The 25,133-nt window shown below is 57.2% G+C and overlaps 1 protein-coding gene across 6 annotated transcripts in view; it reads right to left on the reverse strand.

Annotated features, from left to right (window-relative positions):
• The window catches only part of MYH10 (myosin heavy chain 10), a 121,588-nt gene that overhangs the window by 15,868 nt on the left and 80,587 nt on the right, over window positions 1-25,133 (reverse strand). For all 6 annotated transcript variants that reach the window (XM_045083358.1, XM_045083360.1, XM_045083361.1 and 3 more), the window contains 15 exons: window positions 20,152-20,345; window positions 19,935-20,056; window positions 18,340-18,409; window positions 18,094-18,254; window positions 15,040-15,148; window positions 14,826-14,957; window positions 13,845-14,051; window positions 10,840-10,977; window positions 10,361-10,484; window positions 8,951-9,122; window positions 7,813-8,025; window positions 4,417-4,561; window positions 3,279-3,485; window positions 1,538-1,642; window positions 306-458 (listed from right to left, as the gene is read on the reverse strand). In XM_045083358.1, coding sequence (XP_044939293.1) covers window positions 306-458; window positions 1,538-1,642; window positions 3,279-3,485; window positions 4,417-4,561; window positions 7,813-8,025; window positions 8,951-9,122; window positions 10,361-10,484; window positions 10,840-10,977; window positions 13,845-14,051; window positions 14,826-14,957; window positions 15,040-15,148; window positions 18,094-18,254; window positions 18,340-18,409; window positions 19,935-20,056; window positions 20,152-20,345 — 2,252 coding nt within the window. The remainder of the gene's footprint in view (window positions 1-305; window positions 459-1,537; window positions 1,643-3,278; window positions 3,486-4,416; window positions 4,562-7,812; window positions 8,026-8,950; window positions 9,123-10,360; window positions 10,485-10,839; window positions 10,978-13,844; window positions 14,052-14,825; window positions 14,958-15,039; window positions 15,149-18,093; window positions 18,255-18,339; window positions 18,410-19,934; window positions 20,057-20,151; window positions 20,346-25,133) is intronic.

Here is a 25,133-nt window from a genome sequence, read left to right on the forward strand (position 1 = left end):
CGGGGAGAAAGTGAGTTCCAGATCAATACTGCGTGGCTCTGAGCAAACGAACCTTCGCCTGTCACAATTTCTGAGCTGGAAACCCACACAGGGATGACTGGGGGCAAGCGCGGACACAGCCCTGGGCTGTTTACATGCTCCCAGCACCGTAACCACCAGCGTGGTACCACCATGGCTGGGTCAAGGGAAGGACCCCTCCTGGGCTTCGTCTAGTTCAGCCTAATTAACTGTCCTGAACGCTGTGGGAAGGATGCGGCGCGGCAGGGACACGGGGCCGGCGAGGCCTCCCAGGGGTACGCCCGCACCTGGGACTGCAAGGCCAGCACTTGTTTCTCCAGGTTCTTCCTGGCCTCCTCCTCCTCCTCCTGCTGCTCCTGGAGGCTGTTCTTCTCCTCCTCCAGCTGCCGGATGCGACTGCTCAGGTGCAGCTTTTGGCGGGTTTCCTCCTGCAGAAGCTCCTATTGGCGGGAAGAGGTCAAGACGGAAGTCATGTCAGGCGCCGACACAAAAACGGCTGTAGGTCACGAATGCCAGAGCCCCTCCCTGGAGGAGTGACACCCGGGGACACTAGGACATGGAAAGGACTTGGAAACGCACGTGGTGGTTTTATAAAAGCCGCCACCGCAGCTATGCAAACCCTCCGCTCTGCCCCCTGCCCGCCCCCGCCCAGGGTCAAGTACTGGGCGTTCCTCACTAGGATCGCCTGTAGGATGGGGCCGCCCCTCCACTGTCTGCCCTTTCTGCCAGACTCCTTTTTTTCAAATGTCAATGCAAATGTGTCTTTCCCTTGACTTTCAGAGTAGGAAATTCTCAAAGGCACGGACGGAGGCTTTCTGCGCTGACCAGGATGGGGCACAGCATCAGCGTGACGGGGCTCATGCTGTACTGAAATTCTCAAAGGCACGGACGGAGGCTTTCTGCGCTGACCAGGATGGGTCTCAGTACAGCGTGAGCCCCATCACGCTGATGCTGCTCGCCTGACGATTTTACCCTGTGTCCGCAGCACCTAGCAAATACACTAGGAAGTTAGAAAATTGAATCCAATGAAGACGGAAAACTCCTAGGAAAAAGTGCTACATTATTTTCCTATCAGAGTCATTATCCTGACTCCTCTTGGACTTGAACACATTCCCGAGAAATGTTTCGATTCAAGTTTAACGGTAGGATTTGGTGAGCTTCAACCTCTCCTTTTACGGTAGGGCCTCTGTAAGGTCAAGGTCACGGAATTTCAGCCACAACAGAATAGTCCTGGTGCAAACGGCCAGTGATGGTTGTGCGCGCAGACGGCCGCCTGAAACACTTCCCAGGCGGGATCTGTGTGCAAGTCCGGGTCCCCACCCAAGCTGCCCTTGTGCCCACCAGACAGGGACCAAGGGCTCTGCATCCAGGTGCGAGCATCAGCGATTTCCTGAGCAGGATGATGGCTCCGGATAAAAGTGGAGTGCAAGCCAGAGGTGATCGGAAAGCTACTCTGGGACTTGCCCGCAGACACCAGATATGGCACAGCTACCGTCAGGGGCCCTGACCCCCAGATTACCTGCGTGTCCTGTAGCTGGGACTCGAGACTGGCTGCGTCCTTAGCAAATTTAATGCCCTTCTTCTCTGCTTCTTCCAGGAGACCCGACACGTTGTCCAGTTCATTCTACGGGGAGTATGAGATTTCGTGTATCAGTCCACCAGTGAGTGGACAGGAAGGGCTCAGACTCTCCGCCTGTAAATGCTCACAAACAGAGCAGTATCGGGGGGGGGGGGTGACCCTGCAACTGCGAAGCCCCGTTAAGGCAGGCTTCCCTCACGGGGGTTCTGCTGCCCCCCTCAACAGCACTGGCTGCTGTGGGACAATGTCTCAGTCTCTATTGGACAGACAGGGAGGAGCGTAACAGCGGAGGCCACACATGTAGCGGGTTTCTCCTGACTCCTGTGTGCCCCCTTGTCATTTTATCCTGAAGGGACAGAGGGAACACTAAATCCTCTGGGTTAAGGTTTTGCTTTGCCTCGGAAAGAGGCCCAGAGATCAGCAGATGCTGTACTTTTGGTCCTTTTTCACGTGAAGGTGCATTAACCCTGTGTCAGAGGATCCAGTACGTTCAACGTTCCTACAGAACTTGAGAACTTTATTGTAGAGATTAAAAAAATTCAACTCCTAGTATTTAGTCTTTAGTACTTTTTAGGCTTAAAAATCTGGCAGTATATATTTATCAGGTCTATTCAGCTATCTCTTATGGTCAGATTTCCTGACTAACCACCCCCTTCCAGTCCCCATGAAATCTTTCCTCAGGGACAGCGGGGCCCCCTTCACTCGGGTTTGTCCCTTGGTCATATTAGCAAAGGGGAGACATGCAGAGGACACGTCAATATACGTGACTCAGGTCAATGACATTTCTGTTCCTCTGGAGGGCCCACGTGTCTGCAGTCTCGGTGACAGCGTGGCATGGAGGGCTCTGGACTCAAGAGAGGCCACCAGCCTTCAGCTCTGGCTCTGTGAGCTGTCGGGGGCGTTCCCAGAGGGTGGCGCGCCCCTAGCGTCTCTGAGGCTCCCAGATGCCTTGGGGCAGTGTGAGCATGGGAGGGGAGAGCCCGCACAGGAAGCCGGAGGTGTGCCCGGCTCGCCTCCCTGCCACAGAGATGGGAACACGTGACTACAGTCACTAACACGGTTTACCATCTTGTCTCTCAAGCACACACCGTGCGGGAGGACACACTCGTGCAGGGAAGAGTTAACCGAGGAGGCTGCAGACTGCAGCCTTTACCAGGGCCTGTGGCTGGTGATTTCCAGAAAGTGCCTACCATTCCCTAAAATAGAGAGGCTCACTGTGCCGAGCGGGCGGGTGTAAACACTGTAGTACACGGGGCACCGGCTCCCCTGGGATCTGAAGCGTTGGCAGGCAGAGGGGCCAATGGAACCGGCCCCCCAACAAGCCACCAGGCAGAGTCTCCGCGAACACAGAGTGTACATCTCCCCCCGCAACAACAACGTCCAGCTGCCGGATCATTTTTCCTGACTGCATATGAGTCCGTCCTGACCCGAGCTTACCCCGCTGAGCCACCAGGCACCTGATTCTGATCGTCTTTAAAAATAGTATTTATTGATTTTAAGTCCTCTCCACACCTAGTGTGGGGCTTGAATTCACGACCCTGAGACCAGGAGTCACGTGCTCCTCGCGCGAGCTGCCGTGCACCCTCTTGCCGTCTACTCAAGTACTCGTGACCTCGCAGTGGCCCAGCCGGGCCGGGGTTCCAGGGCGTGTGCCTGCTGCGGGGGCCTGTCCTGGGCTTACCTGGAGCTTGCTGGCTTTCTCGGCCAGCTCCACGCGGAGCCGGTCCCCCTCCGACACCTTGGCGTGGAGCTCCTGCACCTGCGCGTCCAGCTTCTTCCTCTTGTGCTCCGACTCAGCTTTGACCTGCTGCAGCACCTTGACCTCGCACGCCAGCTCTTTGTTGTCCGTCTCCAGGCCCTGCTTGTTCTTCTCCAGATTCGCTTTGAACTAGGAGGCGAGGGAAGAGAAATGTGCTATTTTTAGAACATTCCATACAAGGCGCTGCTTTTCCTCTAGGTGGGGTCGCACCCGCTGCGTGGTCTGCTGTCAGCGTCTCAACGGAAACCTCCCTTCTCCTCAGAGGGTGAAGTTTCTAGAGCAGGGACCCCCCGGGGCACGCTGCCTAGGGGAGGAGACCCAGATACCTAGAGGCTCACTGCGCTGCAGACTTTATCCTTGTTGGTGTTGGGAGGTCGACACGGGGCGCCTTCTGTCCCACATGCCACGGTTCATGACCCGGGACTGGGGACCGGGACTTTAAGGCCGCACTCCGGGGTTCAGTGGGGGCTCCGGGGCTGGACTCCCCGGGTTCCCTCCCCCTTGCCGCTTACTGGCAGTGCGACCCCCTGGTAATCTCTGCACCCCGCGGGCAGAGGCTACCCCACAAGGTGGCAGTCAAAGGCACTGCGTGGCGAGTACTCAGTGTGACGAGGGATACATGGGGATCTTGATGCCATCGCTGCTGCTGTGAGCGCACAGATCAGCAGGTGGCTGGGCGGGAGGAGGCTCGGGAAGAACGAGGAAGAAAGGAAGACTGTCTGCCAGCGGGGGGGGGGGCAGTTCTGAGGGTGGAGGGGATGTAGTGTGGTCAGGACAGAAGCTGATATGAGACAGAGGGGACAGCGACAGGCATGGTGACACCGTGCACAGTGGCCTGAGACAGAGCAGGGGCGAGGAAGGGTGGCTAAGCGGCCTGGGGAAAGACAGCAGGACTCGGGGACTGGCAGCATGAGAGACTTCAGGCCACTAGAAGTTTCCAGCTCAGTTGTTGGGAGGGAACGCTGCCGGAGGGATGCCCGGGAAGGAATGTGGGATGGGGACGGTGGCTGGAGGGCCCAGTTACTCCGCGCACACCCCCAAGCCCTGGGCGCGTGCTCACCCGCTTGGCCTGCTCCAGCTGCTCAGACAGCTCCTCCAGCGCCGTGGCGTGCCGCTGTCGCATGTCCTGGATCTGAGCCTCGTGATTCCTCGTCTCCTCCTCCAGGGCCTTCTTCAGCTCCGCGACCTCCTGCTCCCGTTTGGTGCTGCACGAACGCATTTTCAGAGAGAGCAGCTCAGGACCAGCCGGCCAACTGGACCACTTATTTTTTAAAAGATTTACTTGAAAGAGAGACAATGAGAGAGAGCGAGCAGGGGCGGGTGGAAGGGAGCAGCAGCTCCCCGCGGAGCAGAGAGCCCGATGCGGGGCTCGATCCCAGGACCTGAGACCATGACCTGAGCCAAAGGCAGAGGCTTAACCCAGGGCCACCCAGGCGCCCCTGAATTAGAAAAGTACGTCTTTAAGGTGCTGCATTAGTTTTAAATGTGCTCCGTCCTCCCCAGAGCTGACGGATGTGGGCTCAGTTATGGCTCTTACAGTGCCAACTCCGGGACCTTGAACACCTGAGCTCTCCACCTCGGTGTGTCCATCTACACACAAGGGTCACCTGAGCACTGGTCTTGGGGCCGCTGTGAGGCTCACCCAAAGGAAGCACCACGGTCTGTCCCGTAACAGCCTATAACAGCCCTCGGTACATCTGGGACATGGTTAGGGTCACAGAAAACAGATTACATGAATTCCCATGAGAGAATTATTTGGCCTGTTACATTCCAGAAGGCTGCATGCCCACTACTGTGAGAGTGGAAATCCTTCTAGAATGAGCCCAAGCGCGGCTCCTGTTCCCTGTGCGACAACGGTCACAGTGTGACACCTCTATGGGCCTAAATTTGGACCATTCTAGGCAGCTCGGTGGCCTGCAGGCCGGGGCTCGCTTACCCCGAGGTGCCCCAGCACCAGACGACACCGCAGTACAACAGGAAAAGGGGGTCCTGAAGAGGTTTCAAAAGCCAAGGGGTGGTGAGGGCCCCAGGAGTCAGGACGCTGGTCCCGACAAAGGCGGCACGGCACCCAGCCCGGGAAGGGACAGCTGGGGCGCTCCCTCCTGAGACCTCCTCTGGAGGCGGCTGAGGCTGGGGGCCGAGGGACGCTTGAGTTCTGAGGCAGGCGGAGGAGCCACACCTCTGACTCAGAGGGACAAAGCCCGGGCTCTGAATGTCCCAAGGTGAACTGAGGGCTCCTCTAGCCTGAACCTGGGGAGCAAAGGTCACACGAAAGTACTCTGTCTTTACGCAGCTTTCCAGGACTTTCACGCTTTGCCATAATGTACACAGGGTGAGCTGGGAGACCAGGCGGCTCTGCTGAGACGTCACAATCTGTCCATGTGGGCACATGGCTTGGCGGAGCCCGAAACTGGCCAGGCGAACCCCTGCCTGCTCAGGGCCACAGGACGTCAGGAGTTGGAGCAGGACGGTGACTTGGGGGTGGACCCTGTGGCCACATCTGTCTCCCTTTCCCAGTGGACCGGGGATGAGGTCAGCTGTGCTGAGCGGCCCGGCGCCAGCTCTGGGCTCACTGGGCAGCCGGACAAAAGGCATCAGCAAAGATTCTGTTGTCCAGCTGGGCTCAGGCCGGTGGGGCCCTGTCCCCAGAGTCTCCTTGAGAGAAAGGGACCCGCAGAGGGGGCAGACAGATGCAAGCACTGGTCCAGACAGACGGACACCTTCCTCTGGTGACTTCAGCTCACCCCAGTGAACGACCAGCACTTCCAAGGATGCGATAGCAGCAGCAGCTCTCCTCCCGCACATCATGTCCGGGGAAGACATCTGCTCCTAACTCCTATGTGACACCCCGTCCAGAAGCCCTTCCTTCCTTCCTCCAGGCTCATCGACCCAACCGCCCCCGGCTTTCCAGGCAAGTCCTATAGGGAATTCCGTGCCAAGTGTGTGGGAGGCGCTGGCCGAGCCGAGGCCGGCCACTTTCACGTGGACCCCAGCACTCACTGCCTGGGAACTGGCGGGCGGGCAGGCAGGGGGTTCTCGGTGAGAGTGGCGGGCCCGGGCGCTAACACAGCACAGCAGGGGCCACTGTGAGTCTCGGCACAGCAGCCCCCTCCCCGCCTGTTTGAGCACAGCCATGGTTCGATAAATACGCACGTGTGCTTTTTCCTTTTTTTCTTTTTTTTGAAGACTGAATGGAAGAAATGATCAAGGCCTTTTTTCCTATTGTGGCCAAAAGTCCAGCCGAGAACAGCTATTTCAACAAAGTCTAGCGCCGTGGTTTCCAGGTTCTGAAGTATGGATGTTTCATGGGGAAGGCCAGGACTTAACGTTGCTGGAAGCAGAGCTGCTCTGCTGCTGGGGGTGGGGGGAAGCGGGCCTGCCTGGCTCAGATGGACTGCAGCAGAGACCCCCGGTGTCTCGGGGGACATGACCTCCATGCGCAGCCGCAGCCACGTGCATTCACGGCAAAGCCCTTGACACACCATTAGGACCCCCCACCTCTGCTGCTTCACCACTGATCGCCCCCCCGATGCCCATAACCTGACCTCCACCTCCTGGGCAGAACTGCGATGTCACTCTCCAGCCACGCCCCTGGGACAGCCCACCCTTGTCCTCCAGAGGGCACCCCCACATTTCTGTCCCCGTGGCTCTGTCTCATTTCCTACCTCTCTGCCCACACCTGTCTTCCTAAGTGATTCCCTTTCTGCCCTACCTGCTTTATTCCAGGCCTTTCCTGAGCTGCCACCTCAGAGCGAGCACAGCCTGCAGCAGCCCGGACAGGTGTGCGCGCGTGTGTGTATGTGTGTGTGTGCACGCAGCCAGCCACATCTCGCAGCCACGGCACCTGGGGGGGCCCTCCTGCCCTGGCATGAGGAGGGAGCAGACAGGAGGCGGCGGCCCCGGCAGCCACGTGGGAGATTCCCAATTCAGGGCTCACAGGAGCCCCTCTGCCTGGCCTACTCCCCAGCTTGGGGCTCTAGCTCTTCTGTGACCTCCACCGGGCCGTTGAGTGGAGGTTTCGGCGCAGGAATCCTCTCCGGCTGCACGTGCCTGTGCCTGCCGGTCGGCTCACCAGTCCCATGGCACACGCCTCTGCCCAACGCGCACTCCAGTCCGGGTACCTGCCCTCGCCTGTTTTTGCAAGGTGAGCACGCACCTCGCTTCTCATCTGTCTACCTGCTGCGGTTCACACCCGCTGCCGCCGCCGGCTGCAGCCTAAGCATGCCTGATCCCACCCATGCCCCCCACCCCGGTACCACGCCGGGCCGCCCCGGCTCTCTGTGGGGTGCACCTGCCCCCCGTGATCCCACCGCAGCCCGGATGCGGCTTTGTTTCTGACCACGGCTATTTTGTTCCCCGTCACCTGCCGGTGTTTCCAGGAGGGCGAGAAACACCCAAAATGCCAGCAGAAAGGCAGGCCCCCAGCCCGTCCGGAGCGCTTCTGCCCGCTGCTCACCGGAGCTCCTGCTGGGCTGCCGTGGTGTCCAGGGTGTCCTCCAGCTCCGTCTTCAGTGCTTCCAGCTCCTCACTCAGGTCCCGCTTCTGCTTCTCTGCCTTATTCCGGGAAGCCTTCTCCGACTCGAAGTCCTCCTGCAGCTCGGCAATCTGGGCCTGCAGCTCCCGCACCGCCTTCAGGGCGTTGTTTTTGTGCAGCGTCTCATCATCCCCCCTGCGGAGACACCCGAGGGACCGTCTGGGTGGCGCCCCCTGCCCCCCAAGATCCAGAAACGGCAGAGCCCACACCGGAACCAAGCCAGCCCCCTCGCCAAAGGGTGACGATTCTCCATTAAAAGGACGGGCAGACTCATTTTCACAATCAGGACAGAAACAATCTCCTCTCAAGCGAAGCGTCAGATCAAGGCCACCGCTCAAGGTGGCCTCCAGCCCAAACTGTCTGCCTCCCTTGATTCCAGGGACGCCCCCATAACGCAGGGGGAGGCCACCGTCACACATGTGGTCCCCTCACTCCCTCCTGCGGCGCTTCCCTGCGCTCCCATGCCCGTGGACCTTCTGACCGGAGGGGTGGGATGTCTGCGGGGAGGGAAGGGGCGCCAGGGGATGGGACAGCCTGTGTGGACAGCTGTCCTCCTAGATTCTAGCTCTCAGCTCTGAGAGAGAACACAGATCGTCTGGCCAAAGTAAAACCAACTGAGAGGACTGGAAAGAACTTGTTAGGAAATGTACTCCTTTGTAATAAATTATAAATGAAACTCGAAGATCCCTGACCATGCAGCCAAACGGTTATAAACCTCCGTTCCATTAAAAGTGACGCTTTAGAACCGAAAAGCAAATCATGCTTTAGGTGCGAGGTCATCTCTGAAATTTCTGCTCAACTTCTGAAACTCCTCTCTGCTGAGTTGAGTGCCATATGGGAAACTAGTTTCTCCTGGGATGGACTCCCAGGGACCTCAGGTCATGACTCGGGGATCCTGGCGTGCGAAGGCCCAGGCTGGTTTACGTGAGCTTCCTGCCAACCTGATGCAAACCAGGGACTCCCGGCTGCTCCAAGTGCCTCGTCACACCCCAGCAAGGAGACGACGTGGCCTCGCCCCGGGTTCCTGTCTGGCCCCAGCCCGCAGCAGCGGGAGGCAGACCTGGCCAGTGCGCCCTGCAGCTCCTCCTCCTTCTTGGCCAGCTGGACCTTGAGCTCGTCGATCTGTGCCTGGAGCTCAGCGATCTGATCCTGCAGGTCAGTGGTCTCTCCATCCAGCTTTCTCTTGGCCTTTTCCAGCTCCTGACGTGTCTTCTCCTCCTTCTTCAGCCTTTCTGCAGGGGAAGAGGCCAGAGAAGTGCTTCGAAACCCACGAGCGGGCGCCGGACAAACAAACCCAACATGTGAACTGGCTGAGGTTGAACATCGCCACTTGACTCAGCAGCACGCCGCTGCCTCGACGGCCCTGGGCCAATGGCTCAGTCATCGACACCCATGAACGTCAAATAGAAGGGGAGAAAAATCAGTGGGAGGATGAAGTTCAGGGAAGAAATTGGGGGGGAGGGTTTCTAACGATGTCCCTTTGCGAGAAGTGAGCCCACCTGCCTGGAGTGGAAGTGACCCGGCCCCTCTTACTGCGCCCATCGCCGGGCAGAGCACTCATGTGCAGAGGGCTCAGCAGAGGCGAGGACCGTATGTGCCACTGTCTGTCACCCCACGCCCCTTTCCGGGAATCCCTGGTTGGAACCAGGACCGCAGCTCCCAGGCAGCAGGGGAGGGGACGGGCAGTGGGTCCTGGGATTCCCGCCCTCCCTGCCACAGTCCCCCAGGGACTCCCTCACCAGGCCAGGGAACCTCCCCTTCCCGCAGCGGCCCTCACAACACCGTGCCCTGTGCGCCTTGGGTTCTCCCACATGACCGGCACATGGAGACGTGGGGACGGAGTGTCACAGGCCAATCACGTAGGTCCAAAGACTGGGTGCGTGTGCCTTGGGCCCCCCCCAGCAGAAGAACCCCACACGGGCCAGAGAGACCCTCACATAGCGCCTGGGCATCGAGGGCTGTGCCCCTCCCCCTGCAGTGCAGACGCTGGGGTTTGGCTGCCCATCCCAGGAGAGGCTACATGCTCTCCCCAAGAGCCACCCTCTCTCTGTCTCTTCTGCGCAAAGTTGGCCTCCGTTTTGTAAACCTCCCAGGATTTCCCGACACTTGTTTGCCGTCCCCATGCACTATGGCTGCCCTCAGCGGTCGCGCCAGTCCCTGCCACGCTTGGTGACTTTGTGACTTCCCCTCACTCACGCTGCTCTGAGAGCCACAGCTCACGAGGTCCAGCAGCCCCTACAGCTCACGCCATGGAGGGCCCAGCCGGGTCCGCCCCGGAGTGTGCCTCACCCTGGAAGCCAACTTAAGTACGATCCTGCCAGTCTCAGCCCGTTGCGAAAGCTTGTAGACGAGGCAGGACACGAGAACTGCAAACAGGCCTGTTGTCACACCTGGACCCAAGCAGCTTACCTGGCGGCGCGCCAACACCCATGGGTTCCTGGCCCACGTTTCTCCAAACCCAAACACTAACCTTCTAGATCTGAGATCATCACTTCCTGCTTATTCCGGATTTTGGCCAAGTTTTTGGCCTTTTCTTCCTCCTCAGCCAGCTGGGAGGAACACTCCGTGATACGGTCTTCCATGAGTTTCTTTTCCTGAGAAGAAAGAACCGTGGCGTTGGAGAAGGCTTCCAAAGCACACCAGGGCCCTGGTCTTCCTCTGAGCACAGGCGCTCGTGTCCCCATCTCGCAGGGGGACAGTAGGCCTGCACGGACGGGTCCTGGTCACTGAGTGGGGATCAGAGTGTGCAAGACAAACACACCAAACGTCTATAGGATCAGAAGGCTGTTTGGCAGATTTCGATCACTACATAGTTTCTTGTCTTTAGAGATCACACAGTTAGAGCCTTAGGACAGTAAAGTACGTAAGTGAATCCAAATTCTTGAGAATTGCTCTCTGGGCGCCCCTTTCACGGAATGCATCAGCTCCGTCACGGAAATATGCTCTTACTTTGATAAATTTGGAATTCTGGTCCTCGAGGAGCAGGATCTCCTCTTCCATCTTCTTGATTTTGGCCTCAGCGGTCACCTTTTCCAGCTGGAGCTTCTGGCGTGCGCCTTCCTCCTCGTCCAGCTGCTCTTCCAGGTCCTGGGGAGCGGAGAACATAGTCAGTGTCGCCCGCCTACCGTCGGACGCGTGCTCGCCAACGTCACATGCCGAAGTTTGCTTTTCAAAGTGGCAAGGACGTCCTGACGTGTCACGGCGTGAGCCCACCCCTGCCGGGTGGGGGTTCAGGGGTTGGAGCCCATGTGGTCGTAACACACCTTGTGAGTTCCCACCCTGCCTCGTGTCCCGCAATAACCAGACACTACGGAACAGGGTTCTTTCTACACAGAGATCAACGTATGGCCAAGTCCAGAAATTCATCCTGGCTGATTCCGGAATGAAACCCGTGTTAAGTGATCAACTTTACTGTGAAAAGCCCTGACAGACGAGCCAGAGCGCAGAGTAGCATGCAGAGCCCTGCATGGACGAGGCCAGGGACTCTGCCTGGAGGAGTGCTGACTCCCTCCACGTGCCCCCAGCTCCCCCCACCCCCAACTGCCGGGTCATCTTGAAGCAAATCCCAGACCTCCTGCTTTCTCTGTAAAACCTTCCAGCTGTCCCTCTGAATGATACAGACCTCCTGCAAATACGTCTGTTCGCCTGTGCGGGAGCCCAAATAAGGTCCACAGACGGCGACAGAAAAATCCTCCTGAGACACCTTCATCTTCTAGGCTCCCCTGTGTCCCTCCCTCGCTGCTTGGTTGTTTTGAAAAAAACCCAAACAGGTTCTTTGTCCTACAGTTTCCCACAGTCCGCTGTCAGGTGGCCCCCCGCACCATACGCTCCTAATTTCACAAAAGCAGTGAACGTAACAGCGTGTTTAGTATGTCTGTTCTTTGTAAAGATGTAAGAGAGAAAAAGGACAGAGGGAGATGGAGAATCCCAAGCAGACTCCTGCTGAGCACAGAGCTGGAGAGGGGAGGCTCGATCTCACGACCCCGAGATCACGACCTGAGCCATAATCAAGAGCCAGACGCTTCCCTGAGCCACCCAGGTGCCCCTGTAATTTCCATTAATAAGTCAATCCACGTACTCTTCTTGGAAATCTGCATAAGCAGACAGAACAGCGTTAACGGTGGTGGTGAAAGCGAGGAGATGGGGAGTGCTGTGTTCCCTAGGTCTTCTACAATAATCATTTACTGAAACGTAATTAGACAGTTCATCTTAAAAACAAAATCACACCAAAACCAGCTCCACTAGTTCTGGCTGCAAAGGATATAGATCAGAAGCCCCTCAAAGCTGCACAGGTCAGAGAAAGGACAGAAGAGGGACCAATGAGGCCGAGTTATCCCAGGGGTCGTCCGGGGACTGTAGGGCTTACAGGAGCCTGACTTCTGATACATCTGCTTTCCTCGGACTGAGGTAAAAGGAAAAAAAAATCACCTATTTTTAGAATGTGTCTGAATGAGTTTATATGTCACAGAAAGAGATAATGAATTCAGACAGCAGTGCCAAAAACAAGAAGTTAAAAGAGTCTGGTAAGGAATGAGACAGAAAGTACTGGAAAGGCAAAACCCAACGCAAACTTTGCTGGTCTACGAGGACTTACTTGTTCCCCTAAATAGACTAGAAAAATGCAAGCCTGGGGGTCCCTGGGGGTGCTCAGTCGATTGAGCATCTCACTCTTAATTTTAGCTCAGGTCATGGTCTCAGGGGCGTGAGATCGAGCCCTGGGTCAGGCTCCGTGGTTAGCGTGCAGTCTGCTGGAGGTCCTCTCTCTCCCTCCCACCCGTTCATTCTCTCCCTCAAATAAATCAATCTTAAAAACAAATACAAGATGCAAGCACTTCCCGTGAGTGTACTGAAACCTGGAGCATAAGAAACGAGGCTGAGGACACTGGAGGGGACTTGGGTGCCCTTGTCCCACAGGAGTCACAGGTTATTTCTGAGACGAGCACATGCCCTTCACAACTGTGGATCATGCCCTATAAGGAGTGGCGGTGAACATTCTGGGTTCGTGTGTGCTCAGATACACAGTCATGCACACGAATTTCTATGTTACAGGAATGTCCTTCTACTTGGATCTTACTCTGTGTCTGCTCCTTTGCGAGTTAAGGGCTCGCCATGGAAATAAATCTCTTTATTCTGATTATAACCGCCTGGTCCTACCGTGGCTTACCAATTCCTAGCTATTAAATGGCTCCCATCAACTTATGCTTAACACGAAGCCCCAGAACTAGATTCGCCGGATGAACGAGCATTTTTTATGGCTCTGGGCTATGGCCCCCCAGCGGGAGGTATGTTGGGGAGTGGCAGGTCTCCTGCTGGCTTAATGCTGGGGTATTTGTCCAGGGAATAAGGTGGTATCTTTTGTGCTTTTGAGAAACGTCTGGATCGCCGGCCTGTTGCCAACATAAGCTACGGGATGAGAAAAAGTTTGAGGAGAGACCTGGAAGGAAGTTCGGTGTGGGACCCAGGAAAGGGCAGTGGCCGTCGGGACACCTGGACACCCAAGAACGTAGCTGGGAGGTGGGGTGTGGTAGACCATGATGGGGGTGCATCCCGGGGGGCTGGCAGTGAAGAAGGGTCCACACCGCCTGTCTGGGTGTTCAACCACAGCTGTGATTCACGCGAGGACAGCCCATGTCCCAGAGAGACAGCCTGGAAAGAGCTAAGTGTTTATTCCGCCTCCTGGGTCAGAGTCCGGCATGTCCCATGAGTAACGATAACACAGGCCAAACGAGGTCCCAGCGTGCTGTAGACCCCGCGATGTTCCTACTCTGGGTCACTGCGCGTGCCGTAAGAGGTTACCCCATAAAATCACAGATCCGCACTTGAAGATAGTCTATTCCTCGAGCTCCGTGAGGGGCCGGACCTGGGCCTGGGACTCCGGCCACAATCCTGCTCCCCAGCTTCTACTCATCGACCCAGCAGACCCACTTGGGAAGCCTAAAACATAACATACCCACCTGAATATGTGCTTGCATTTTCTTCTTTTCGTTCTGGAGGATTTGGTTTCTCTCCTCTTCTTCTTCAACCCTGGATTCCAAGTCGTGGAGAATCTCCTCCAGCTCCTGCTTCTTGGCGGCAAGCCTGGCTCGCATCTCCTCCGCCTCGGCAAAGAGCTCCGTCTCGGCCTGAAGCTGCTCCGTGAGGATGTTCTTCTCCTCCAAGAGCTGCAATCACAAAGAGTGCCCGGCACGGTCATGCTGCCCCTGGGCCCACAGCAGAGAGTCACCAGGACAACGGGGCCAGCGCTCGACACCGAAGAAACTGAGGGTTAAAAATACGCAACGTCGCTGGTGAAACTCTCAGCCCAATGAGCCAGATGAAAGCGTCTGTGGCTGCTTCTGTGGTCTCAGGCGACCCTGAGTGACCTTCATTAAATTCAAGCTATTTCAGAAACTCTCCTTCCGTGCAGATAACTGACAAAGGGGAAACAAACTGATTCAAATGTGCTCACGGTGACAACAGGCAGGGGGTACTGAGGGACAGTCCGGCCTCTGCCACTCATTGTCGTGGCCCTAACACTACCGTTCTGTGCTGGTCTGCAGAACGTGGCCTGAGGCCTGGCTCTGTCAGGGAGATGTAACCACGGGGACGGGACAGTGACTCAGGACCCATGGTGGCCGCGGGCAGTCTCATTCTCTTTTTTCCCTCGGGGTCCCATGCAAGCAGTCCCAGGGAGGGGATGCTGCTGGGAGCCTCAGAGAGGGAAGGTGTCAGACACCCGCCCCATGGCAAAGGTGACCAAGAAAGACCAAGGCAAAAACACAGAGGCCGGCTGACTTCAGCGTCTACAAACCCAACTATGTGGGGCCACGTATCTGCTGCCCCCTTCCCAAATGCCTGTGCTTTGGGGGAGCAGTGAGGACCCGAGTAGGGTCGGAGGCCAGGGCGGGGGATGGCCCGAGTGGGACAGCTTGGGGCGCGGTGGCTGCGGCACGCACCTGCTGGTGCTTCCTCTCCATCTCCTCCAGCTCGCCCTCCACCTTCGTCTGCCTCTCCTTCACCTTCAGCAGCTCCTCGTCCTTGGCCTGAAGCTCCTCCTCCTGGCGGGTCACCTGCAGGAGCGGCTTCACCTGTGGCAGAAGCGTGAGGTGAGAGTGGCGGGGTCGCGCATTCGCCGGCCTCCCCGGGCAGGAGCGCGCACGCAGGGCCCACCTTCGTGAAGACGCGCCACCACTGCCAGTGCCTCAGCTTCAGGTAGGCCGCGCAGTTCCGCTGCAGGACCTTCAGGGCACTCAGCTGCTGCTGCTTCTTGGCGAAGGCCCTGCAGTGCCCACGACAGTCAGCGTGGAGAGCGGGCAGAGCGGGGGCGCACGTGGCTCGCGGCCCCCTTCCCCGATGCTGCCGCGGGGCACCCCTCGGCTGCCAGGGACCCACATTCACTGGACCCACGTTTGCAAGCAAGTGTGTGCTCCCGGCCACCAGTAAGCCCCTACTTCCCCGGGGTGTGAGGACGGGACCGACCTCCCCATCCTCCCTTTGCTGGCGGGCAGTAACCTTCAGGAGCCACTGCTTTTCCTGCACGCCCCCTGCCCCCTTTCCCAGGTGATCTCCCTCCTCCTCCCCCAACTCTGTAGGGCCTAGGTCCGGTTAATGCCTCTCCTTCACAGACAAGGACGCAGATGCTTCTGGAACCCGGTCTCGCCGCCAGGTCTGGGGTTTCCCATCTTCCCATGCTGCCTTCTCAGGCCGTGGGACCTGAGACCCCCTTGTTGAATTGTCCGGAATCCAGCATTTTCAATTTCTCACTGGCCTTGGGGAACAGAGCTGTTTCTGAAGTACCCCCCCCCCCCCCCCCCCACGACCAAACAACACCCAAGGGCCCAGCCAAGTTCGCTGGGCTGCCCCTCCTCCTAGGAGGCCACTAGTTGGTCTATGCACGATGGCACTTCCAGGGGACACAGGCTCCCCACGTCCTGCTCCCTCCCCGTCGGGCTCTGTCCCACTACCTCGGGAACCTGGGTTCACTTGAGCTGTCCCCTCTGCCAGGTCTGGTTTGCCCGTGGGACCACATGCTACTTAAAACATTCAGATCCCCTGGGTTTCGGGGCACTGGGGTGCACTGTGGCCTCCTTCACTCTCTGTCGCAGTGAGCACGACCCAGGAGCTCTTTGGTCCCAGCCTCCAAGCCCGCGAGCCAGCGACATACTCAGGGCCCCTCAGAGTACGGCTGCCGGAAGCAACTAACACCTCTAGGCCTGTGGCGGTTCCTCTCAGGACCTTCCCATAGCACCTTGTGAGACTGGCGACAGGCTTCTCCTGGGAAGAGAAGGGCTTGGTGGAATTGGAGAAGATGGTAAGAATAATTTATGATCGTCCTTTTGCCGCAGCAACGACCGGTATGCACTGCGATCACGGAGGACAGTCTTCGGAACGGAAGGTTCCAGGTCTAGGGCACAAACGGCGGCGACTTTTCAGCCTTCTGCAGCCTGAAGGTCACGTGTCCTCGCAGGAATCCCAGAACTTCCGTGTTGCCCACGTGCTGGTCAGAATGTCCTCCGGCCCGCCGCGCGGCTCCCTACACGGCCTTCGTCCTTCTCACAGGAGCCCACCAGCCGGGCAAGTGTGGGCGAGCCTGAATCACAGTAGTTTCTGCTATAAGAACAATAGTTTCAAAGTATATTTTTGGGGCTACAGAATAGCTTCTGCCTCCCAGTTCTCCGAGAACACGGTCAGCGTCCTCCTCGCCGACAACCACTGCCCGGTGGCGTCCACGCGTCTCCGGGAGGAAACGGTCAGAACAGGCCAAGAACATGCCAGTCACTCGTCCGAACGAGGCAGCTGGATTTCCTTCCCTGCAACCCTCACATGAACCCGAACGCTGGCCGGGCAAAGGGTGCCACCCCGCTCTGTTCACAGCGGGGCTCGGTGACCTGCGTCTGGTACTCAAGTGTCAAAGCCACCTGTCTCCTCCCGCATCTCCTGGCGGCTCCCCTGCACCTCCACCTCAAGTTCATGGACTCCTGGGCACATGCCTGTCTCTCTGCCTACTGTCAGCACGATGCTGAGGGTTCCCCGCTCTCCGCTGGCTCTTCTGAGGAGACACCTTCATTCACGGGCTGCAGGCACCGAGCCACCCCTTCCGCAGTGGTCACACAGGCGCGCCCGTTCTGAGTCCGTGAGATGAGATCTCTGGTTCTGATTACTGGTCTCCACATGACTCTCACAGGGCTTAGATTTCAGTGAAAAGGCTGCACACGCTTTTACCACGTACGTAGTTCATTCCCCATGCTTCGGACAGTTCTGTGTTTCTGGTCGCTGTCAAAGCGTTACCTGGAGGCAGTTGGCTGTGCCCCCTCACGTCCCCGCAGGCACCTGTGGGCTGCGGCTCTGACAGTTACCATGCTGTCTCCCAAGGCTTTTGCTCCTTCTGCCCACGTGTCCTGGCGTGAATCACTGAAAATGTCACATTCTTCTTGGGGTTTCCGCACCTCCTCCTTAGCTGGGATCCCGTTACGTGTGGGCACAGACTCACAATCTCGTGTCCACCTCGTGGGGCAGAAACCCCTCCTGGCACCATGGGGCAGACCAAGCCCCGAGCTGTGGACCGAAGCCTCTGGGCAGACGCCGCCGCCTACAGGACCCCGAGAGCAAACTGTACCTCCTTCCCCAGCGCCGGCCCCCTGTGGGAGGAGGTGAGGAAAAGCCCATCACCAGACCTAGGCCCTTCTGATCAGATCTCGGTCTCCATCACCTTCCTCGGGCCAGGGAGAGCCGTCTTCCCGGCATCACCCCAGAGCTGCCCAGGCGGCCCACCCGATGGCCCCACTATAGTCCGTTCTGCCAGCTGGGTGACCTGGAAATCCCAGCTTACCCGGCCATGCTCCCCATGCTCCTGCCCCATGGGGCCACAGCACCTGCTCACAGGATGGTGACATGTTCCAGACTGTGCCATGCTCCCATCAGTGGAAGGCTGCTCTGCCCCCACCCCCATCCCAGAGCCAGGACATTCACATCCTGTGGGTCTCACAGCCTCAGAGCAACCTTCACTGAGAACCTGTGCTGAAGTGAACACCTGAGCCCTTGATCTTCTGCCTCGGTCCCTTGTTTCTTTCCTCAGGGCAACGTGTCCTCGGGTGGGACATCCAGGCATGCACCTGGACGTCCGTGCCGTGAGGACACGATTCCCACAGGACGGGGACCTCATGTCCCACAGTGCTCGGCAGGAGCATGTGCTCGAGGAGCATCTTGTTCGTGACCCCCACTTACTTCCTGGCCAGGTAGCCGCGGCAGACGGCCTGGAAGAAAATAATGATGTCGGTAATTTTCAGGTCCCTTTCTTCCTCCAAGTGGGCCAAAACGCCAGCTCTGAAAAATATCTTGCTCTGTCCGATTCTGTACAAGTTTGGGTCCAGTTCTAAAGCCCGGATCTGGAAAGAGAAAGAGCCCGTTTACTCCTGGCCACGGGACAGACTGTTGGCGGTCCACAGAGCAGAGAGGCCCCGGAAAGCTTACCATCCGCTCACACGCCTGTTTGCCGTCCATGAAACCCTTAGGGATTGCATTGGGAGTGAGGATCTCGTACCTGTAGGAAAACCAGCCCAAAAGTCTCCTGTAAGAATCTGTGGGAACGTCTGCCTCCTAACCGTGATTTCGGGTTCTCTAAGAGGCGAGGAAGGGATAGGACATCATGTCACAGAAGAGTCAGGACGGGACAGGCTTCTGATTCCAGACGATGGGGTGATGGCCTCAGACTTTCTGCAGGTCTGGCTTCTCTTTCTTACAACAGGAGGCAAACTGGTGTCCTGGTGGCTCCCTTGCGCCTTGACCTCAAGGACAAACACCGGGTTCCCCAAGGACAAACACCGGGTTCCAGAAAGTGTGGCAGAGTCAAGGCATGGTGTTTGAAAAAAACCTTACTTGTCATTTTCCCCCAGATGTTCACAGGCCTTTTAAAACACAAGGAGAACGTGGCCCCCTGTGTGATGTGTGGGCGTTTACTATGGAACAGAGTAATACCCAGAGGCCTCCACTTCCAACAGCAGGAGGAAGCAAGGGGCGTTCAGCACAGCACTGGTCCAGGCGTGCCTGTGCTTGCTGGGGTGTACATATAAGATCTGGGCACTCAGGTGGGTTGTACCGCAAGAAAATTACATCTTAGCAAAAAAAAAAAAAGAAAAAAAGGGTTTAAGGCATGAGTCCTGGCTGTATCACTCGGCTTCGTATTCTGGATGCCAGCTGAAGTGCTCTTTCTCCTATCAACACAAAGCGAAATTCTACCGTGTTTATCAGACAGTGGGGCCACGGTTAAGGTCTCCCGAAACCCCTAAAGACGGGAATCGTTTCTCAGCTGGGTTCCATCTGGAACGGTGTCAGAAAGCGCCTTTCCTTGACCTGTGGACTTGTTTCTAAGATGGAACAGCCAATGCAGTCAGAATGGAAAATCTGATTTCCAGGGAAAAATGGAAAAAAGCAAATGGCACAATACCTAAGGATACATAAATTATACAATACGTATAAAAAAATCAATTTCTCCTGTTTTCATTCATTTCTATTGCAACCACTTTTGTTGATCTTCTGCTATCTGATTCCCCTCCCCACCCCGCGTTAGTAAAAGGATGGCCAGCGTCCACGTGGGCACGCACATGGTGGAAAATGTATATACACGTTTGCACACGAACACACCTACATCCCCAAATGTCTGCAAAGTCGCTTCTGAATGACTTATTGATTTCTGACTTGAGTTTTTAAATCTTTCTGAAGGAACACACACGTTACTCCTATTCTTAAAAAATCGGATAGAAAATAATCACATGTAAATCCCAAGTGGGACTGGGTGCATGGCCGACTCGGAGGTCCAGCTCCCACCGCCGGGAGCTCCCCTGCCACACACCCTCAGTGGCCTCTGTACAAAGACAGCGCTTGGCAGTCTTGGCCACCAACACGGTAATAGTGACAATAATGATAATCATCATCATCCCTTTCCTATGTGAAAAGGCAACCGAAACCATCCAGGAAGCGAGGAAATGGTCTTCCCTGTCAGCTCCCTGTTCTGAGGTATCAGGAGCAGCTCTGAAAACACCTGGGAACAAGGTCAAAGTCGGCGGTACCTCTGCCGGAACTCCTGGAAGACGATCCGGTTGGGGAAGCCCTGGCGGCAGATCCGGATCCCCTCCAGGACCCCGTTGCAGCGAAGCTGGTCCAGCACCAGGTGCGGGTCCAGTTTTCCAGCCTGACAACCAAGCAAACGACAGTCGGACCCCTGAGTTGCCATGGCCCAACCCGGGGCAGCGGGAAAGAGCCACAGGCACCTGGTGGGACACGCACCCGCTTCTCGTGATTTGGGATGATGCAGCGCACGAAGTTGGGGTTCGTGTTCCGCAGCGTCGCCATCAGCTTGGCGAGAGACTCCTTGTACAGCTGCCCGACAGTCCGGAACATGCCCTTCTTGGTTTTGTAGGCAGAGCCAAAGGCCGTCTCCGTCATGCCCGTCACCTGGTCCAGACCCACAATGCGGTCCACTGTGGGGAATAAGACAGGGACGGCAAGTAAGGCCCCAGGGACTCTTCTGCGGGGGCAGGAGACACAGCGATAGTGCGGCAGCACAAGCTTTGTGGGGCGGATGAGAGGAGGTGCCGTAGGGAGGTGAGGCAGTCAGCGAAGACACCGCACAAGCCGTGGGACCCACAGCCACACGCCCCCATGGCAGGGTACCGGGTGTTCCAAATCCCTGCCAGCAGAGGCCTCCTGCTGACGGACACACGGGCTCTGGGAACGGCCTGCCTGTGTCGCGTACCAGCGCGTGGGAAAGGCGGGGTCGCCACAGGCATGATTGATACACAAAGGGACACGGGGACAGGTCTTAGGGTGGGAAGCGGCCTGCGGATACACGCACCTGCACCGAGCAGAGCCCCTTAAGGAAGAGGCTCCAGTAGGGGGTGGGGCCCAGGGGGAGGGACCAGGGTCCTCTCTCCTCCGTCACCAGACTTTCATGCCAATCACTCAGGTTTCAAGAACAAAGGGGGGAAAGCCTGGAGGAGGGACGGGTGTGCACCAGCTCCGTCCTCCAGGCAAGAGGATGCTCGCAGCGGAGCAGCTCCTGATGGTGATGAGACCAATCGGGACGCCTCACTCTGTGGGCAGCGTGGACGCAGCCGGGGACCCACGCGGCCTTGACCCTTCTGAGCAGGACCATGCGCATAGCCACCTTGTGGGGCGTTGCGTGCAGAACGTGTCCTCACTTAAAACAGCCGTGAAGGACAGGAAAAGCATGCAAGTATCCGCTCAACGCTACACACTAATGCCCGGCCAGTCCTAACAGCCACTTCCATGTGTGCGGTTTGTTCCCTAGACGTACAGCACGTGGGGATCTGGCCCTGGGGAAGAACTTTGTGAGCAACACCTTGCTCACGTCTCCACTCCCAGTGAGGCTCTCAGGGAACGGACACCCTGACCCTGGAGGGAGGTCCCCGAGCCCACGGGGCAGACCTTCAACACAAGCCGGGGACACGATGGGCTTCGCCTCCAGCCCCATGCACACACCCTGTCCTACAACGCTGGTGAAGCAGAGCCACCGGACTTGGAGGGGGTCAAGGCTCCTCCTGCCTGTGCCCCCAAGGCAGGCCACCATCTACCTCAGAGGCTGCCAACTGCCATTCCTTCCTGTGCCTCCAACCTGTCGCTCCTCACTTGTTCCGGCAGAAGACAGCCCAGCCCTACCCCTGCACGCGCCACCATTCCGTGAACTTCCCTTGACCTTGGGTCTGCCCACTTCTCGGTCTCCTCCATGCCAAGCTCCCTTCCAGAAGAGTTCACACACTTGGTACCCCTTGTGCCTTCCACGAGTTCCTGCTCCCTGGGCACCTGACTGGCTTCCAGTCTGCCCTCCTCCCCCAGCCTGATGCCACTCAGGCAAGGACAGGCCCGTGGCCAGCTGCAGACACCGCCCAGTGCTAGCGTGGCCTGAGTGCGTCTGCTTGTGGGACCAGCCTCTCTCCACCCCTGACTTCTCCTCTGGACCCCATCCCCCTCTGCAGCTACTCGGGTTTCCCGAAGCACTGCGGCACTTGCTGGGGCTCCGAACTCTACCAGGCCCTGAAACCCTTCTGTGGTAAGGCAGCCACGAGGAGAGGTGCACGCTACTTGCCCTGCTTTTCTCAAGGCACATTCTTGTCCGGGGGCCTCTCCTTTGCAACTTGAACCAGCTTTACCTGACGACCCAGCACCAGAGCGCCTCTGCCTTCACAGATTCCTAAGTGCCCAGCATGACACCTGCATCTGGCCTATCGCGCGTGTTGGTGAATCAACACGGCAAATGCTTAATACTGTGACAATTACTGACAGCGAGAACATCACGGAGAGAAAAGATGCTGTGAAAGACATCGGGTCAGAGATCTCTCTGGAGAAGCTCTATTTACTGCCCAATGGGGAAGAATGAGCCTGTGGAGAATCATTCCAGGCAGCGGAAACAGCATGGAAAGAGCAAGGACAGGACTGACAGCAGCCCGTGCCAAGAATGCACGACACTTGGGGAGGGGTCACTGGAGACGGAATGGCTGTGCTGGTCCAGGCTCTGAGTGAGATGAGGGGGGCGGAAGCAGTGATCGCACAGGAGAGGGAGAGAGGAGATGCGAGACATCTTTCCGTGGGAGGACTGACTCGCTCTGATGATTAAGCTGACGTGGAAAATACGACAGACGCGTCAAGAATAAGTCCCAGGGTGCTGGCTTGAGCAGCAGAGTGGCTGGGGGTGCCGCTGCCAGATGGGGGAGAAGTGATTTTTATGAGCAGGAAGACAGACTCCAAATACTCTACATTTGGAGCACGTAACACACCAGAACGTTCCAGCCTGTTGCTAAGAAGAAAGGACTGCACTAGGAAGGCGGATGTGGGAACTGCTGACTCGGAGAGCAGTCACTGGACCAGATGGGCCAGCTCAGGGTAAATGGTGAGGGACAGGGGCCTGGGACCAAGCTGGGGACAGAGGAAGAGCCAGATGGGAGAAGGGGGGAGAAGGAGCCGGAAGCAGGAAGGGCGGGAGGTCAAAGTCCTACAGTGGAGAGCCTGTTCTCTGCCTCACTGTCCACCTGGATCTGCCTCCTCTGCCTCCCCTGGAAGGGGTATAGAGGCCAGAGACTGGGAAGAGTGCCCCTCGACTGCCCTACACCAACTGCTCACCAAAACTGGTCAAGCCAAGCCCCCAAATGTCTTCCATCCATCCCTCGGTTCCATGGCCCTCTCAGCCCTCCCCCCGGTTCCTCCCCTGCAGCGCTGTCCAACCTGCTCCTTCCTCTTCTCCCCGAGCCACCATGCTCTTCCTTACAAGGACCCCTCTGGTTCCAGGGTCACGATAACCGGTCTTTCTGGGAGACCCAACTGAACAGGTTCTTTATTCCCATACTCCAGACCCTTCCACGTCTCCTGCAGCTTGTAGGGCATGGTCCGCATCCCCTGGTCTAGAAGTGTAGCCGGCAATGCAGAGCTCGGTCCTGAGCCAGGGACCCCTGCCCTCACGAGCTGTGCCATCGACTGCTCCAAGTCTCAGTTGCTTCCTGGGTAAACGGAGCCCCCGTGACTGAGCTCAGACAGATGTGAGGTGCCTGGAGAACGTTCTAGAACTCCATGAAGGGACCCCTGGCCACTCTGCCCTCCCCGGCAGCTCCATCTACAAACTGGGTGCATTTTCTCAGACACCAGACCCTCAGGTCTTGTCTTTTTCTCCCTGCCCTGAACACCCGCCCCTCCTTCCAGCCATCCTGACAAACACGTCTTGGCTTTTAAATCCCTACTCCGTGACCCAGCTACCTCTTCTGAGGCCCCCAGGTCCACCCGGCGTCCAGACTCGGTGGGCCCCTCCCTCCTCTGGGCTTCAGATCGCCGAGGCCAGATCCCGGGACAATGCCCCCAGCACTGTGTGTTCCTACTGCCTGGGGCTCCCCTGGGGACAGCTCTCTGGCACCGGGCACACGCACACACACCCCAAGAGCTGCGGCCTGGGGTCTCTGGACCCCTCCAACCACCAGCTCAGACCATGTCCTCTGCTTTCCCATCTTGGCCTCCACGTGGTGCCCAGCATGCAGGAGCCACGTGATGACCTCCCCTCGGTAAGGTCACCCACGAGAATGAGTCACCTCCAAGGCCAAGGAGGAGGGGTGCAGTGTGAGGGCGGTCCTTCCCCATGCTGTCAGCTGGTGACTCAGCCCGCAGCCCCAAGCCTGGGCTGCTGTTTACACCAAAGATGGAAATGCCATCACAATGAACCTGATCCCCAAAATAAGGGAACCCAAAACGAGGTATTTGGATTTTGAAAACATTAACGCTTTGGATTTTCAGCCTTTTTTGTTTAAAAATCTAAACGGCGGGGTGGGGGTGGGGGCGGGGGCGCCTGGGTGGCTCAGTGGGTTAAAGCCTCTGCCTTCAGCTCGGGTCATGATCCCAGGGTCCCAAGACTGAGTCCCGTATCGGGCTCTCTGCTCAGCAAGGAGCCTGCTTCCTCCTCTCTCTCTGCCAGCCTCTCTGCCTTCTTGTGATCTCTGTCAAATAAATAAATAAAATCTTTAATTTAAAAAAATAAATAAAAATCTAAACAAGGGTTCAGTTCTAACAATGAGCAAAATTATGTTGTGGGTAAAAGACACTTTGAGAACTTCTTTAAATGATGGAGGCCACACTAGTAATATAGGATTTCACTCTAAGGCCCAGAAAAACCTCTATTTAAAAAGAATATTTTCTTGGGGCACTTGGGTAGCTCAGCCAGTGAAGCCTCTGCCTTCAGCTCAGGTCATGATCTCAGGGTCCTGGGATCGAGCCACACATCAGGCTCCCTGCTCAGAGAGGAGCCTGCTTCCCTCTCTCCCTCTGCCCCTCCCTCCATGCTCACATGTCCTCTCTCTCAAATAAATAAAAAGAGTATTTTCTTGTTGAGGAGCGCCTGGCTGGCTCAGTCGGTGGAGCGTGCGACTCTCCATCTTGAGGTCCTGAGTTCGAGCCCCACACAGGGGGTAGAGATTACCCAAATAAATAAAATGTAAAAAAAAAAAAAAGAAAAGAAAACAAGCAGTTTCGTCTTGAAAGTGGCAAAAGCAGGTACAGAGAAAGGCAGAAAATGCAAAGGTGAGATTCTAGCAGCTCCTTGAAATGAGACCTGCTACGGCTACTTCATCCTCCCAGTGCTGCAGAGCCCGTGGCTCGGGGTAACCGAGGGCTTGGTTGCCCCCCCCCCACTGCCAACTCCCCTATCTGCCATGTTAGGGAAGGTAGGCGAGCATTGCTGGTGGGCAGGATACATTATCTGGTTGCCTAAGAGCCTG

Source organism: Mustela putorius, unplaced genomic scaffold, assembly GCF_011764305.1.
Source record: "Mustela putorius furo isolate JIRA1106 unplaced genomic scaffold, ASM1176430v1.1 tig00000695_pilon_pilon_pilon, whole genome shotgun sequence".
Lineage (NCBI taxonomy): Eukaryota > Metazoa > Chordata > Mammalia > Carnivora > Mustelidae > Mustela > Mustela putorius.